An 18472-nucleotide genomic window follows, 5' to 3' on the forward strand; every position below is an offset into this window, starting at 1 on the left:
TCAGCTATTTTTTCTAGACGCTAATAGAACTCATCTTTCACTTCATTGTCGATTGGAGGCGCGTAGACGTTGATAAAGCTATAGTTGAAGCACTTGCCCTTTATCCTCAACATGCAGATATGATCACTTACGCTTACCAAATACAACAAAACCTACTCCATATTTTGCCGCCTTGCCGGTATGTAGTAAATTGTGTACTACTTACGTTGTGTGAGCTTCGCTAGCAATTGTGCAACCGTTGTGAAAATGGAGTGGGAAGAACATCAGCGGCGTACACCAATTTTGTGCGTGCGCCTAGACAATCCGGATCTTTTACCGTTTAGTTAGCAATCTGGGAATAATCCAAAATAGGATGGTCCAAACAAAGACGACGCATCGGTACGTTCAACCTGTTCATCGAACAGGTGGGCAAAATCTGACGACCCGAATCCCATTTTGAGTTACCATTAACAGCAGTAGCACGATAACTAGTTTAAATAGAAAGTAATAATCTCCAAATCTTGTAGTTTGACAATTTGATCTGAACGATAAACCAACCTAGAGTCTCCATCGAGAATTCAGAAATTTCCTGCTTTCCCATGACAGGTTCAACCAGAAACATGCACGCAGCGTTGCTAACCTTCCACTTTAAACTGGATTCTTCCAGCCTTTTTACAACATACAGTGAAACAGACAATCGGAAAAATCTTCCAGTTTTTTTTTTTTTAATTTGAGCCAGTTTTATCAGGTTTTTTAAAATATTTATTAGTTTTTATAGGATTTTCGGCTTTTGCGGTCTGATTGATCAGAACGGGTGATTTATACTGCCCGACGTTTCAAATATATAGCAAATATGGCATAGAAGACAGTTTTACATTCGTTCAGTACATCAACCAGATCACCTTACCTCCAGAATATGTACTGGTTTCCTTTGATGTTGTGTCTCTTTTTACCAACATACTGAAGGAATCATCATGCATTGGGACAACATAAAACATCATACTGACATTAACCTCGATTTGTTTTTGGAAATAACAGAGTTTTGCATCGATAGCAGCTATTTTCGTTTCCGCAACAAATTCTACCAACAGACTTTTGGCACCGCAATGGGCAGCCCATTATCACCGATTCTAGCGGATTTGGATCTGGAAAATTTAACCAACACAGTAACGAAAAATCTTAGTTTTGCAGTTCCGATACTAAAAAAATATGTAGACGATTTTATCCTCGCACTGCCAAAAAACCAAATAGCGAATACACTAAAAACGTTCAACAGCTATAACCCACAGTTTACAATGGAGCAAGAAAAAGATAACCGGTTACCCTTCCTGGACACACTTATCATACGAAACCCAAACCAAACAATCACCACACAATGGTACTCAAAACCTATATCTTCCGGACGACTTCTAAATTATCATTCCTTCCACCCGTTGCCAATGAAAATAAACGTGGCAGCCAACTTCATCAACCGAGTTACGCAAATTACCACCAACAAACCAATAGAACAACAAAAACACATCTTATTCCAGCATCTTCGTCAAAATAATTATCCATCAGCTCTAATTAGCCGCCTGATAAACCGAATACACTCCAATGCATCAAAGCCGCTCACTAGTATGACACCCAGCGAAAACCCGCACAGCGATGATCCAGATACATTGTTAAACATAGTCCAACATTCATTACAAACCACTAGTTCCAGTCCAGCATGCAACAACATCATGTACAGGTCTTTTCCTCACATTCCACAGCTCACTCCCGCAATAATCAGGATTTTGAAAGAAGACTATCCATCTATCAAACTGACACAAAAATCTCTCCTATCCACCAACAGTCTGCTTCGATCAACCAAAGACCTTGTACCACCGCTCCAACAGTCACGGGTCATCTACAGCATTCCGTGTGAGGGATGTCCAATGGTTTACATTGGGATGACAAAGAACCCGTTAAAAATACGGCTCAATGGACACAAATCCAACATCAACAAAATATCCAACATAGGATTCGACACGACAAATATTCCAACAACACACTCAGGCGAAAAAACAGCCCTCATTGATCACATCATACAGCAACAACATAACTTCGATCTGACCAAAACAAAAATTATTGATCGTAGCTATCGAACTACGGCTCTACCAATATTGGAGATGTGTCATATTACCAACACATCCAACACCGTAAACTACCGCAGAGATGTAGATGGCTTGAGTACTATCTACGCTGGAATACTCCACACAGCCAAAGCCTCACAATCCGTCAGATTGCAGAGACAACACACAGACAAGCCGTCATCTCACTGCCCACTCCTAAACGTACTCAGCCAAAATTGATCTCACACTCATTACCATCTCACATTGCCCCAACCATCTTCTAAAGTGTCTTTGAGTCGTGCACAGTGGTTAAAAAAGACTGATGGGAAAACTGAACAATTCTACCCACCAGTAAGTTTAGCAAAATAATATTAATTTATTTCAATTTCAACCCACTAACTTTCATGCAATTGCTTAGTAACGGCATATTTGAAGCTTTTTAAAAAAACCTCCGATCGTCGGCAAACGAAGCTCAAACGAAGAACGATAACGTAGTGAGTAACAAATTGTATTTCCGTTTTTAAATATGTTATTTGTAACCGTGAATAAATTACAGTTTCCCTTGAAAAAGGCCATAACCAGTGGCCGAAACGTCGGGCAGTATAAATCACCCGTTCTGATCAATCAGACCGCAAAAGCCGAATCCTCTAAATCTTATTCCGGTCGTCTCCCCAAGTAAAAATTTATTAGTTTTTTTTCTCACAAATCGTAACTTGATTCATATAATTTTCAAGCAAGTGATGGGATAATGCCGAGTACCCTAGTATAAGATTTTAATCCACCATAACACCCACCTGAACTCTCCTTATACCCTTTTGAGAGTAAAATGGATTGGGAATCTACATTTTGATTCGATTTCAAATGAATTTTTCTCAAAGGTGGCAGTACCTTGTGTCAAATATTTTGATGAACATTTGTTGAATACTCAGTCAGTTGCTATAGAGGTATCGTAAAAACCGTTTAAGCGCATCCTCAAGTTTAGTAAATGATCTTAAATTTAGGATGTAGATTGAAGCCTTCGAAACAGAAAAATTCGACTTTAATTTGGACAATTCGATTTTAATTTGGACAGCATTATCAAACAACCGACTCAAATTTTCAGTAAAAGGTATGGAACATACGTGTTTACTTAAAATTGCGTTCATTGAGTCGTTGACGTAGGGTTGGTTGAAGCGAATTGATCAAAAATTTTGAAAATTATGTTGTATCATTTCAATGACATTCTATAATTTTTCTATGTAAAAACGTAACGGAACTTTTTGTAGAACGTCTCTTGAAAAAAAAAAATGATTTGCGGTGTTAACTGCCATTCAAAAACTACTTACCCGATTTATTTCATACTTTGCATACACATTCTAATTGTCTTACCCCTACGTAGAGTTTTCGAGATAATTTTTTACTCATTTGAAATAAAAATTGCAATTTTTACGAAAAATCCCATTTTGTGAGTAAAAACCACCTTAATTGAAAAATTATCTCGAAAACTCTCCGTAGGGGTTAGGCATTTTTACATAAAACCAAAAAAATGAAACACGTTGCATCTCCTGTCTAAAAAAAAAAGAATTAGGTTCAGCCGTCAAGATTAATGTTTTCGAATAGCGGTTGTACGAATATGAACGACAGTCAGAAAGTCTTAGGGTTTAAATAGCCCCGGGTCCCCCTATGTAGTAGAACAGGTTGACACGGAGTTGCGCTGGGTTAAGACGACAAATTTAACGAGGCGCTTAAAGATTTTGAAATCAGTGAAAATGATTGCAAGAGAAATTTCAAACTGATTAACTCGAGTAAACGATTTGTTGTAGAAGTTTAACTACACTGCTTGAACCACAGAAATTAATAATAAAAAAATCGATCCACTTATTGTTAAAAATCGGTTGTTCTCTTGTTATCATGGTGGCTTTAATGTATAACTTTGCCCATTTTTGAAACTTTTAGTGGTTCATGCATGTCTGATAACTAGTGGTGTCACAGATGATAATTCACGCCTGCAAGATTATCACAGTCAAAATCTTTCGAGGAGGGGAATTTTGGGAGATCGTTATGCAAAAAATAACAACGTGTCGGCGTGTTGTTTTGTCAAAAAACACGTAACTTCTGGGTTAAGTGGTCGCCTAAAGGGTAGTTTCTTCAATAGTGTAGGGGAACGTGTTCGGTTGTCGGCACACTTTTGTTTGTGGCTCGCAACATTACTCCAATTCCACAAAATATGGGAATAAGCATACCAATGGAAAGCTAGAGGCCTTAGTTATTACCTGATGAAAGAACTTAATATATTTTGTCAACATGAAAAAAATATTAAGAGTTTAGTAAATTTTTTACCATTTATGTGGTTGGTTATCGGCACCCTAAGAAAATTTACTAAAAATGGAAAAAAATGAATGAAAATCATCAAGATTCCAAGGGAAAACGAAATTTATTCATTTCAACAACCACAAAAGGCAACATCATTAAACATCATTCTCCATCAGAACCACAATATGCATATGTGAAAAACTGGTGCCAATATTACGTACTGCTAATGCACTGATGGATCGCGTTCACTGCAATTGAGTGAGTTTCAGGCAATACATTTTTTGATCAAAGCTTCAGACAAATCTTCTGAAAAAATTATAGATGATCTCAAATCAAAAAATTCGAATAATTCTAAACAAGCGTGTATCTCAGCGATAGTTTTGTGTACCGTGAAAAGTCTAAAAAATTCGAAAAATTGATGTGAATAAGTTTGTTAGAAGACTGAGCATTAAAACTTCCACAAGGCAAGGCTTTCGCTAGTGATTGCCATGGTTAACGAACAACGTATAAAACGATCCTATCCAATCAGGTGCTCGACGCAGGTTAAATGGTAGGCTAGGTACCGTGCCAAACATAGTCAGACACCAATTCGTTAAAAAAATCAATATCTTTTCTGTTTAAGTCGGACCGCTTTGCAGTATTTGACAAGGTTGTCTCCCAGGTCGAGACTATCTGGTATATCTGGTGCTACCCAACGGTGAAAATACGACCAGGTGGCATTTCTTCATGCGAATGTAAAACGCTAAACCGGAAGTCACCACGCTGGTATTCAGAGTGCTGCCAAAGATCGATCTCTGCTATCTGTTCGTAGAGGCCGTTCCAAAAATACCCAAATTGGTTAGGTTATAGAGAGCTCAGCATTTGTCACAAAAAATGGGGTGCCGACAACCGACCATGTTTGGGTGCCGACAACCGATTTTAGTAACTTTTGAACTGAGCAACAAAAAAATTGCGGTGAGCATCTCGGTGCCATTCAATGTTGAATCACAAAATAGAATAAATTCACTTCGTAAATATTCAACGCGCATACTTCTTCGATCAATTTACTTCTTTCTATAACACTAACCAATTCATAAAAAAACTTTTAAGTGCAGTTTCACTTGTTGAGAAAAAAATTGTTGCAGAACAGAACATTCCAGTCTGTTTGCTGCAGCAATCGGCACAAAAAGAGCGTGCCAATATAAAACACAAACAATATTTATCAGAATGTCAAGCAGACATTTCTGTCAAAAGATACGTAGGGGTACCGACTACCGACCACTTTCCCCTACTAGCTTCGAAGTATTTGCATAAATACATGTAGCTGAATCGACTAGTATGTTGGGCACAACTCTTTAAATTCCATTTATGATTAGTAATACGAGAATAACAAAAAATCAAAATCTGCGTAGGCTTTTAAAAATATTCTAGCCCCCCCCCCCCTTGCAAACAATCGTAGACTTGCTAGACTCTCCCATTCGTCTATGTGTTTTATGAACGGCCCCTTACTTTGTATAGGGTAAGTCGTTTATCCAAGCTTCTGACCATCACATCACGTAATAGGTATACTTACTATGTATAACTATCAATGAGATGTGACAGTTGATTACCTGACAGCGCTTCTTTTCATAAAATTGTCTGTAGTTTAGATGTCATCGAATAACATTCTGAATGAGATATTCTATCTCATCGGCGATGAAGCAGTCGGTATACGGTAAATTTTCCCCCGGGTACTGCTAAACTGATAATTGCACTTATGAAACCGTAGCTCTGGAACAAAAATTCTGATCAAATTAAAATTCAATAACAACTTAATTTAAGACTGAGTTTGAAAAAAACAGTTCAGTTTATTCCGAGAAAACAATGTAGCCAAATTATATCTAGGTTTCAGACGTGGTCGTACTCTTCATACCGTGACTCCGGAACCAGAAATCGGATCAAAATTAATTTTAGGAGTTAAATACAAAATTGGGGCTCAAAAAAATATCGCTAATAATATATTTACTTTCGAAGATATCGAAAATAAATAATTTCAAATTACAAACGTTCGTATCACGCTGGTTTGAATACGGAATGGAGTTTTTTTTAAATACCGTTGTTAATTTCAACCTATTTTCATATTTTTTTTACTGTTCGTATTTACAATCTCGTGTATGATTCCTTTTGCATCCAAAATTTGCAGTTTTTTTTGCAATGCATTTTTGTTAAAAATTTTGAACACCTCAAGAGTCGATTTTTGATTGCCCCTTCGATTTGGGTTAGTAAAATTCGATTCAGCAATCTACGAGACCGGTGTGGGTATTGAGATATCTGACGTTTAAAATACGCACACTGAGAGCTCGCATTTTTATACTACCGTCCGCCCCTTAAATACCGAAGCGGTTTATTTTCCTCTCAATTCGCCATGGAAACGACTCCCAATTCAAACGTTAAAATGGCACAATGCCAACGTAGCTGGATAAGTCTATTTGTTAACATATAGACATTTTCCAATCTTGACGAATTGCATCGAGTAGTGCGTGAGACACGGAGCAATTGCATACCATTTCCATGTAAGAAAGGCTTATCGCCAGTTTAAAAAAAATTAAAATGTAAAACAATGAAGGGAGCACCGGTAACCCTTTCATGCCCAACTTTTTTCTAGTATATGTAGGGTTTCGAAACTATTTTTCCTTTAAAACGGTGGGGTCAAGAAACACGAAAAGCCTATTTTAATAAAGATATGTGCTTCCATGGCAGTGCTAGAAGCTTTTCACCTTCTAATGCTCAATACAATTCTCCTAGAATAATTGCAATAGTCCAATTACGTGGAAAACGTAGCCAACGACAGTCTAAATTGATAAGTTTTATCAGTTTTCAATAATATTGCACCATAACGAAGATATATGAAAAAATCATTTTCCGTCGTCCACGTAAACTGCCCCTGGCAGCACTGCTCCATCGAAATGCAATCAGACTAATTGGAATAACTTCAATTCTAGAGCTGATCCTTGTAACTGTTAATACTCAAATTACAGGCAATAATCACATTAATGAGCCTTGCTTGGTTTTGTCAGCAAATCTCGCCTCAATCAAAAGTTATAGCTGTTCGAAAACGTTGTTGTCCACAAACAACATGGGCATGAATGGGTTAAGCTATCACAAAGGTGTCGTATCAAATAAATGAACTGAATAAAGAAATAATCAAATACGTTTTCGAATCTCTGTTATGAATTAGAAAATATCCGCTAGATCCCTTCTCATTATCCGTGGGACCTTCGGGTACAGAGAATAAAAATCCATGCTTGAGCAAACAAGTTTTTAATATTTCGTCGCTGTTGTGCTATTTTATGACAAACGCCATTTTGGGGTAAACTGAGTTAGATATGCCTGATTCTAGATATGCCACATTATTTGTCTAAAAAATCTACAAAGTGGCGTTTTAAGAATTTTGGTATTCTGCTTGGTTACTGAGATATAGCGAGAAACCTGTTGCGAAATATTTAATTTTTTGCTTCAAATGACTGTGTTTGGGGATTAGCTTAAGTTTTCTTGATGTATAAGATGTTATTTTTGTCAATTGTATTCTCTGAATTGATTCAAGCATTTATAACTTTCAAGATATTTTATCTTAAACTTTAAAAATCGTTTTTCTCAAAATGTGCTAAATGGCACTTGTCATAAGATAGCACAACTGTGACGATTTTTTCTAAATATTTGAACCAATACTCGGAAAAACACTTGCACCGCTATATCAGCGTATACTAACTCTGTCAGTCATTTCATAATTTCTGTGTGATCAACTGTCAATTCTATCAAACATAATAGCACGTTTATTTTTGAATAGGTCGTTAATTTTTATACAACTTTAACGCTCGAGATGGACGTCTGTTTTCTGTGCTTTGGTTGTGGATTATAAAATTATTTTAAGCATTTTCAAACGAGTTCAAATTTACAGTCGCTTACAGAGTGGCGGCGAGAAGCTGAGCTGGGTCTGGTACTGACAGTAGGATGCGAGAAACTTGCTTGCACCATATCAAATGGAGCCTGTTAGAGTAAAAGCAGGCAGTCGGCGCAGATCTCCTCGGCTTTCACTCTGACATCATCCCTTTAATGTTTTAAAGGTTTTCTTCCATTTAATTCCACTATGTTTATAGAAAACATTTGAAACATTACGTACATTCCACTAAGATCTCCGTTCGCGTATATATCATCCCTTTGCTTTGCAGCAAGTAGATTTCTTGCATTTATAATCACAAGTCAGTCCCATGTAAATAGAAAATACCATGGACTGACTTGCGATTATGAGTAGATTACACAGTGCTACAAAATACAAAAAAATGAATGTAGTTTTAAAGAGATCTGTTAAAGGTCTTGTCAAATATAACACAAAACTACGATTGATGAATTTAATAAGCCCTCAGTCTTGATTTATAGCAAAAAACACTATTATTCAGGATATTCGGCTCGATTTTCAATTCTCTAAGTGACATAACTATTCCAACGGTTTGCTATGTTCTTTTGTTAAAAGTACTGTGCGGTTTTGGGACAACAATATGAAAGTAATCATTATTTTGCAATTTTTCCTCTAAAAATATGAACATTTCTCAACATTTAGAGAAAGCATTTTATTCTGCATCCAACGACCTATTAATGATCAAAATCGGTTTCCAAATTAGAATCATGCTTTTAAGAGGTTATTCTCGCATAAAATTAAAAAAAAATAGATTTTTTGCTCGATTACGCATACATTCAAAAGTATGTGTATAAACTTTGAAATTGAAAAAAATACGGAAGATATAATTATTGAATCCTGTAGTGCGAGACAATACCTCACTATCCCCTTAAATCTTATCTTAAATAATTGTGTAAAAAATACCTAATGTTTGATATTTTTTTTGAATAGGTAAAATGGCTTAGACATGTGCGCTATTCTGCAAAATGTTTATTAAGGTTTCATCCATAAAATAAAAATTTTCGAGTGTAAGGTGTCAAAAATGGCGTCCAAAATGGTGGCTCCAGCAAAAGGTGTTTTGAAAACCGACCTCACCTGCGGGCACGATAAAGGTCGCAGTTCGTCGTCTACTAGCAGCTAAACAAAAAGGTTGTATACCATTCCCCAGAAAACTATTTCCCAGAAAGCCAATCCCCAGAATTCCATCGCCCAGAATGTACCGTTCCCCAGAAAGACATTGCCCGGAATGTACCATTCCCCAGAAAACCAATATCCAGAATGCTCCATTGCCCAGAAAATCATATCCCAGAATGCGCCATTCCCCAGAAAAGTTAATGTTCGTAATCATTTTTTGTGGTGGATCCTAAGGTTTGCTCATTAACTAATTCAAGAAACTGATGCGGTGTGAAGTTGCTGAGGTCATGCCGCTGAATGTGGCTGCCTCTCGGAAGCAAACCTGTTATCCACTCGTATAATCGGTTTACTCGATCATAGGGATTGGTTCCTTCTTTTAATCATGAGCAGTTTTTTTTGATTTTGTATACCAAATAACTTTTGTACGCAAATTTGTCTGACCGGTTTATTCAAACATAGGTGTTAATTCCTTCTTCTGAACTTTCCTTGAATCTATTTTAAAATCGAAATGAATGCTCATTTTGACAAACGGTTTGGTGTGTTTTTACGGCATTTCTCGACAAACATATGGCAGCATAGTTCACAGCATTTAATGAAAAAGAAAACTTTTTTGTTTACTACCAACAGCTGTGATTGGAGAGTAACGGTTTGTCCAGAATTTCTGCTAAAAGTGAATTTTGACAATTGGCTTCAACGCCGTAATCATATGTTTGTCGAGATGTATCTTTCTTTGCATTGGAAATGTTTCGTACGCAAATGTACGATCTACCCGAAATACATTCGAAAGTATTTTCATACCTTTTGCCAAATGGTACTTATACTACAGACTAACAGATATAATACTCGACAACAATTCTTCGTCAATGTTAGCGGTCATTATGAATATATTTTTAGTTGGGACAGTGATAGCATTTACGATTATAGTCCATATATGGCGCCACTGATATATGCGCAAGTATACGGGATAGGGCACTAGTAAAAACTAGTTCCTGGGTCTGAGGGTTAACAAATTTGTAAATGAGTGGATAGAAGCGTGTATAGTGTTTGGCGGATCGATATTTTTAAGGAATTAATCTGTGGTATATCTGTTTGTCTGTGCTTATGCTACACGACTGTTCGGTCAAATGGCCAGCTACCATATAATGTCTCATGTCAGACGATATGCCAAAAGACTATGCCGAACAGAATATTCTTGCTCGAAAGTTGGGGCTGTTCTTCAAGTGTAAACTGGGCGGACGTAAAGTCATTTTCATGAAGATTCAATGAACTGCTCATGCTTGAAAGAAGGAATCAATTCCTATGTTTGAGTAAATCGGGTAAGCGTATGGATAACTGGTTCACTTGCGAGCAGCCATCGCTTTCGGCAGCTCATCTTCAGCAACTTAACACCACATCACTTCAATTATTTCGATTATGCACAAAGTTTTGGTTCCATTTGATTCGTTAGTTGGATCGACTGACAGACACAGTCTTCCAGATTGATTGTCAAGGTGATTTTGACATAGGATTTTGACATTAAGATGCTTTTTAGTTGGACAATGGTCTAGCAGATGTCCAACTAAAAAGCGGTCCAGTTCAAAAGTGACCAACCAGCGAATCACGACTGGAGTAAGCTAAAAATATCAAATGAATAAAAAATAAAGCTTTTCTGGGGAATGACTTTCTGGGAAATGGTGCACAGGGTTGCCAAAAATACAGAATAATCTATTTATACAGATTTATCAGCCATTTTCAGACCAAGAATCTGTATGTACTGATATACAGATTTTTCCGTGTATGTACAGATACACAGATTTTTGAGAAATGATGTTACAAATACTGTTTTTAGACATATTTTTTTCAGTTTCAGTAATACTTCCTCTCTGTCTCTCTCAGCTTAGCCCTCTATATTAAAATATATCTTCACTTTTAGGATTGGTCGCTCACACTGAAGACAAAAGTTTGTAATACACTCAGGTTAGGACCCAGCAAACGCCTGGCTGAAGTCTACTTCCAGAAACGTTAACGACCAATTTCTTCACTTGAATGAAACGGTTTTCGGAAAATTGGTCACCAGCAACCTGAAAACTGGTTTTCATCCAGTGATGAAATTGGCCGTAATTGTAATGCTCTGTGTCTTTGTTAATTCTCAATTTTTCCGAGAATTCGACAGCTGCATTGGTCGACTTAATATATAACATTATATATCAACAAAAGTCATTAAATGAAGAAGAAAATTATTTTTCCATTGCGCACATTGCTAAAGTTCAAGTTCCTGGATGTAAAATATCAGAACGACTTGTAGTGTTTTGCTTGACTGATTTAAACCACAAGAATGAATATCTTCGATAGATTATCCAGCAAAAGGTTAAACGACTCAACAGATTCGATACAGATATCGACACAGATTTTTCGAAGAGTAAATACAGATGAAAAGATTTTTTAGGACAAAAATACAGATTTAATTTTGGCAACCATGATGGTGCATTCTGCTGGATGGAATTCTGGGAAATGGTACATTCTGGGGGTGGAATTCTGGGAAATGGCTTTCTGGGGAATGATTTTCGGGGGAATAGTATACAAACAACAAAACCGATATTAAAGATTACATTCCGTAGAGGCGCCCAACCTAAAAAACATGAAAAAATTCGATATAGAAACAAATGGGCGGCCACTTGAAAACAAAGTATCGTTTTTTCGCATGATTTTTCCACTTTGGCCGGCTCTAAAAAATATTGCGATTTTGTAGGTTACAGCGCCCGAGAATGTTGTCTTCTTTTGGGTGAAGTTGATTGGTTGAATGGTTCAAAAACGAGAATGCTCGCAGATTCGAAAAATCTTGTTCCGAGAAAGCCGCTATTTTGGACGCCATTTTTGATACCTTACATTTAAAACTTTTTATTTTATAGATGAGACCTTAATAAACATTTTGCAGAATAGTGCACATGTCTAAGTCATTTCACTGCTTCAAAAAAAAAATATTATACATTAGGTACTTTTTGCCACAATTATGTCAGAGGACCCGCTTAAGACTTCATGCAACCAACTCTCTAATTTGTAAAAAAATATTAACTGCCATTTTTCAATCGATCTTTGTCATAAGTAGGTCGTTGGATGCGATATTGAATGCTCTATCTAGAAACATTAGCGCTTCTCTAGAAGAATGCATAATTTTCAAGGCAAAATCGCAAATTAATGGTAGTTTTCATATTGTTGCCCCAAAACCGCATAGTGTTTTTCAGATAAGAACATAACATAGCATACCGTTGCAAAGGTCATTTCTTCTTCTTTCCAAAACGTTAACAAAATCAAGTCGGTTGAAAAATGATCGCGCTGAATTTTTTTGGTGCTGAGATTTTCGAAAAATCCTTTTTTAGTTATAAATCAAGATTTTGAAAGTATACAACATTTTCCCTACATTATGTTGTGTTGCATTCGATTAGATCTACAACCTATACTAGGTCACTTGAAATGTACAAAATCACTGTAGCACCGTGTTATTGATTCAATGTCGGATGGTTCTGTTTTAATTACTTGTAGATCATATTCTTGGAAACTTATCCTTCATTCTAACATGTCCCACTCAATTTACTTTATATATACATTATTTTTAAGTTGCTGATATTAATTTGCTGCACTTGCTTCTTTGTTATAATTTTGCAGAATCTCAAGCACAATCTGTTCCGTCCGCAACCCTTCTTTATTCTTTCGAATTCAACTACTGTAAACGTTAAGTAGTAATAGAAACTAAACTAGTAGAGCATCCACGCAACCGACTAGCAGAAATCAACCCTTTCTCTTTTCCCCGTACCTCTTCCCTGTTTGGTTAGATGCAATTCTAGACCCTTCCACCACTCCAATAACTTGCCAGTCTTCACTTATTGAGGAACCGATTGTGCTGCCGCTCCAAATTTCGGCAGCAGCATCGACCAGTGGTAACAGTGGCGTCAGTCAACATCAACAACGGCAGCCACCGCTTACCGTTACTGGCCGGTACGGTCTTGGTGGAGGTAAACCATCAGCAGCGGCGTTACGCCGTGGACCAGGACGACCGAAAAAAGATTTTCTACCATTATTAAAAATGTCAACTACACCTACTGGCAGTGGCAACGGGGGAGCTTCATCCCCTCAAACTCCAGCACCTACGCTGAAGTTCAGTGGAGGTGTCCTAACAGGGAGCGTCATATCGGGGGGAAGCTTGGAGACAAAATTTATGAAAAGGTAATTGCATTCCCCCGTAATCAGCGTTGTGTTCCTAATTATTTCAGCACCCCGCATTCTAGATTTAAAAATACTAATGTTGTTCGTGGTAGTATTCCAAAAAGGAAATCGGACACCTTGTCGGGCATCACCAGCCTGACTGGCGGCGACAGCTTAGTTGGAAGTCTACCAACGTTGGCCCTACCATCACCCAGTGACGAGACTCCAGCCGGAAGCACCGCAAACAGCTCGGTTGCTTCGACTCCCACCGCAGAAATGGAAACCGATGCAGCTTTACTAATGCCCGCACCGGAGGATTCACCCTATTTCCCGGAAAAGTATTCGTGCAAACAATGCGCCTTGTGCAATTTGGGCGAACGCAGTCAGCTCGGTCAAGGCGAAATGTTACGGATCGAGGTCAAGGATGACGTGGAAATGGCGGTAGCGGCTGTATTGCAATCACAAGAAGACAAGGGCGGTGCGGAGAATTTCGGCGAAAGTCCCAAAAGTGGAACTATTGCGCTTGGAGTTCCTCCGCTGTTGAGCAGTAACAAAAGACAGAAAGGACTCAATAAGTGCAAGTAAGAGAACATATCAGTGCTTCTGGAAGAAATTTTCTTATCGTTTTCATTTACTCAGAAATCCGGTAGTAACAGCGGAGTATGTGGATGAACTGGAAAAGATAGGTCATACAGATCCGATCGAGTTTGCATCAATCAACGATGGAGGTTTTTTCTACATCCATCGATCTTGTGCTATTTGGTCTTTTGGAATCGGTCGGGACACTCTGAGTGGGATTCTGAGCAATCTGGAGGTAGTGGTGGCCCAGAGTTTGAGCAAGAAATGCTACTTTTGCTCTCGCTACGGGGCTAGCTTGGTGTGCAAGGTAAGTGCCTGTTTTTTTGTCCGGAATGTGGTAAAGCGATGAGTTTGTTAATAATTTCGCTTTCGCCTTTTCAGATGTCTTGCCCGAAATCGTTTCACTATCCGTGTATTGCGGCAGCCGGTGGTTTTCAGGTGATTCAATCGTACAATTGCTTCTGCAAGGAGCACCTCGGACAAGTGCCTTTAGTATGTACGGATGATATCAACTGTCGGCAGTGTTCAGCTCTTGGTGATGTCGGTAATTTAATGATGTGTTCGATTTGCGGAGATCATTACCACGGAACGTGCGTGGGACTTGCGCAGCTACCCGGAGTGCGAGCGGGCTGGCAATGCTCATCTTGCAAAAAGTGTCAGATTTGTCGTGTGCCTGATTTAAGCGAAGGTCGAACGGTTGCTTGCGAGCAATGTGATAAGATCTATCACGCGAGCTGCCTACGACCGGTGATGACGTCTATACCGAAATACGGATGGAAGTGTCGTTGCTGCAGAGTATGTTCTGATTGTGGCTCGAGGACACCTGGTGCTGGGGCGTCTTCGCGGTGGCACGCGCATTATACAGTATGTGACTCTTGCTATCAGCAGAGGAACAAGGGTTTCTCTTGTCCGATTTGCCATCGAGCGTATCGCGCTGCTGCCCATAGAGAGATGGTCAAGTGTAGTGGATGTAACAAATTTGTACATAGTACATGTGACCCCGAAGCAGACCTGGCGATTTATCATGTGAAAAAGGAAAGTAATCCCGATTACGAGTATCTGTGCAATCCCTGCAAATCAGTTATTCATACCGGTCGTATAGCGGCTATGCGGAGAAACAGCAGTATTGATGATGACAGTATGACTGCCTCGCAGGAAAGTTTGAACGATGAATCAATGGACGTGGATCAAGAGCCCAGAGAGAGAATTTTCTCAGGCGATATTGGGCTTGGCAAAGGAAAACCGTACGTAGCCAGTAAGATCGCTAAAAAGAGAATGGGGTTTTCGTTTTCTGGCACTTGCCGGCCAAAAGGTACCGGAAAAGGTTTCCAGAAAAGATCACGTCTGGCAGATTTCAGTAGGAAGAGAGGCCCCAAGGCAAAGATGCGTGGAATCTTTGGCGTTCCTGGTTTAGGATTGCAAAGACCTACAGCAGACTCTTCTTCTTTGAAAGCGTCTGAAGATGAACCTGGTGGCGATAATCGGCTTGTTTTATGTTCTGCAAAAGACAAGTTTGTTCTTACCCAAGACATATGCGTAATGTGCGGAGCTATTGGAACTGATCAGGAGGGATGTTTGATAGCGTGCACCCAATGTGGACAATGCTATCATCCATACTGCACGAATGTGAAGGTAACCAAAGTGATACTGCAGAAAGGTTGGCGCTGTTTGGATTGCACAATTTGCGAAGGATGCGGCCAGCGAAATGATGAGGCTCGGCTCATTCTGTGTGATGATTGTGACATCTCGTATCATATTTATTGCATGAATCCACCACTGGAACATGTCCCACAGGGAAACTGGAAATGTAAATGGTGTGCCATCTGTTTGAAATGTGGTTCGAATGATCCAGGCTATAACTGTAGTTGGCTGAACAGTTATTCTGAGTGTGGCCCTTGTGCTAGTCAAGTTAATTGCCCATGTTGTGGTGAAGGGTACACTGAAGGAGAACTCATAATTCAATGTCATCAGTGTGAACGGTGGTTGCACTGTGCGTGCGATCAAATCAAAAGCGAAAATGATGCAGAACGTTGCGCTGAGGAAGGGTACAACTGTTTGCTGTGCCGGCCTTTTGATATGCCTCCACCACATTTAGTTCCTAAAAAGAAAGCTATATCTGTGCCTATTTCAACACCAAAATCCACGCCGAAACCTGAAGAGAAAATAATTCCACTTGCTCTCGACGGCAATCATTACGTCGACGGTGTTTGCCTTAGTGAGCATGGGTTGCATCAAATTAAAGCATTGCAAGCAGAATTTGGCAAGCGAGGTAAACGGAAACCGAAAACTCTAGTAGAACCACCGTCAACGGACAAAGATGCAGGAATAATGGCAGCGATCGAGTCTGTCGTTGCTGGAAGCAGTCTGGATAATTCGTTTGATGATGTAAAATTGGAGCCATTAGATCCGAAAGAAGAAGCCGAAATGTACAAAGATGGCATGGTTTGGAATGATCCAACGCCACCGGAAGGGTTCGCCTTATTTACCAATGAGCAAGGAGTTGTGGTGTTAAGAAAGAAGCGCCAAAGAAACCTTCAGAAGTTAGGCATTGGAGGGTTTTTTGTGCGAAATCGTTCTGTGCGCACAAAAGACGGTAAAGATGAAGAGGACGGGCCAGCAGATGGGATGGTGCCCCAACTAAGCGAAGAAGCTCCTGTGGAAGTCAAGCCGAAAAAGAAGCCGATTCGGCGAAAACAAAAGAATAAACTGATAGAAATTTATCCGACCATACTACAGGATGCTTTTTTTGGCCGCACGTTACTGAACTCTAACAGTTCTGTAAAGTTTGAAGTTCACGAGAGTGACGATGAGGTTAAAAGTGATGTTTCCGATGATAAGACTATAAAATTGAGTGCAGATGAGCTTAGATACGTCCACGAAATGAAAATAAAACAGGAGGAGAAATTACTGCAGGAGCAGAAAGCATTACAGCAAAGTATGGAACAGGTTCAGGCACAGGTGGCAACAGTAGCACAATCAGCTGCTGGAGTTTCTATGACAAGTGTTTCTGGTACATCCGGAGATGATGGAACGGGTGCAATTAAAACCGAGGATGATGATAACAGTGATACGGAAGCACTAAAAGATGTTCTAGGACTTCCGAATGATTTGATCGAAGAAGAATTTGTTAATCGGATAATGAACGATGACGAAGAGTTGACAAAGACGTCCGCCGCATTCGATGAGCTCACAGCGGACGGTGAGCTCGGGGATGGTTTGACAAAAACATCAAAAAACGAGCTGGCTGATATTTTAAGTCCTGATTTTAATTTGGACAATTTGGGAAACATGGACAGTAAGGAGGTGGAAGAGATATTCAAGAATGTTCTCACGGATGAGTCGCAAGTAGGTGTACACGTCGTGTTGCTTGTTTTTTAGAGCGATGCTAAATACTCTCGAATGGCTATGATAATATTTTCTTTTATTCTTCTTCAGGAATCTCAGGAGTCCATGTTTGCCAACTCGATGACTCCGTACACGTCTAATACGTCTACTCCTTCGCACAGTCTCGATGTTACTAAAAAGGTAGTGCCTCAGCGATATCTGAATGCTGCCGCAATGGGGATGCAGCAGTTGCCTCAGAGTCAGTCGTCGCAACAACCTCTCACACCCACTGGGCAGCCTCTACTGAACGATACATCATTACAAGTTAATTTGGGAATGCAATCACCACAGACGCCGTTGATGAATCAAATGGGCATGCCATCACCTCACATCCAACAGTCTCCTCAGCATCAATCAATGGGACCGAACATGATGATCCAACAGCAATCACCTCTTCATCAGCAGCCAGCTACCCCTGGGACACCCATTCAAAACATACAGGCATCAACACCTCAACCGCATTTACCGATAATTAGTTCGCAACATTTACAGCAGCAACAAACGCAAGTTCCAATCCAGCCTTCACAGCTACCTATGGGTATCAGTGCTCAACAACAACAACAACAAGCACAGCAGCAACTGAATCGAGGGTATTATTCAAATAATTTCCTCCCGCAAAGGTAGGAATGGAGTGTGCTCAAGATAGAATACTTACACTGATCGTGTTTTATTGTAGCCTTTTATTTAATAGCACTGCTTTAATCCCACTCGATCATACACTTTATTTTACTAATTGCACTACACGTCATCAACTTTCGTTCTTAACACTCATCGATTCTACCTCACAATGAAAAATGTTATTTGCTTGCGAAAAAATAATAAGATAATTGGTTCGAGCATATCAAAATTTTAAAAAAATGCATTGTATTAACCTCCATTCCTACCCTACCCACTTGGTTTAAGCACTTGTTCGATT

The 18472-nt window shown here is 39.2% G+C and overlaps 1 protein-coding gene across 8 annotated transcripts in view; it reads left to right on the forward strand.

Moving 5' to 3' along the window:
* Positions 1–18472, forward strand: part of LOC131692040 (histone-lysine N-methyltransferase 2C-like) — a 74328-nt gene that overhangs the window by 2694 nt on the left and 53162 nt on the right. For 4 of the 8 annotated variants that reach the window (XM_058978868.1, XM_058978872.1, XM_058978876.1 and 1 more), the window contains exons 2-6: positions 13224–13614; positions 13677–14174; positions 14233–14479; positions 14554–17517; positions 17608–18176. In XM_058978868.1, the coding sequence (XP_058834851.1) occupies positions 13224–13614; positions 13677–14174; positions 14233–14479; positions 14554–17517; positions 17608–18176 (4669 nt within the window). The remainder of the gene's footprint in view (positions 1–13223; positions 13615–13676; positions 14175–14232; positions 14480–14553; positions 17518–17607; positions 18177–18472) is intronic. The other 4 variants (XM_058978870.1, XM_058978869.1, XM_058978874.1 and 1 more) reach the window with 4 other exon arrangements.

This window comes from Topomyia yanbarensis, chromosome 3 (genome assembly GCF_030247195.1).
Source record: "Topomyia yanbarensis strain Yona2022 chromosome 3, ASM3024719v1, whole genome shotgun sequence".
NCBI classification, from domain to species: domain Eukaryota; kingdom Metazoa; phylum Arthropoda; class Insecta; order Diptera; family Culicidae; genus Topomyia; species Topomyia yanbarensis.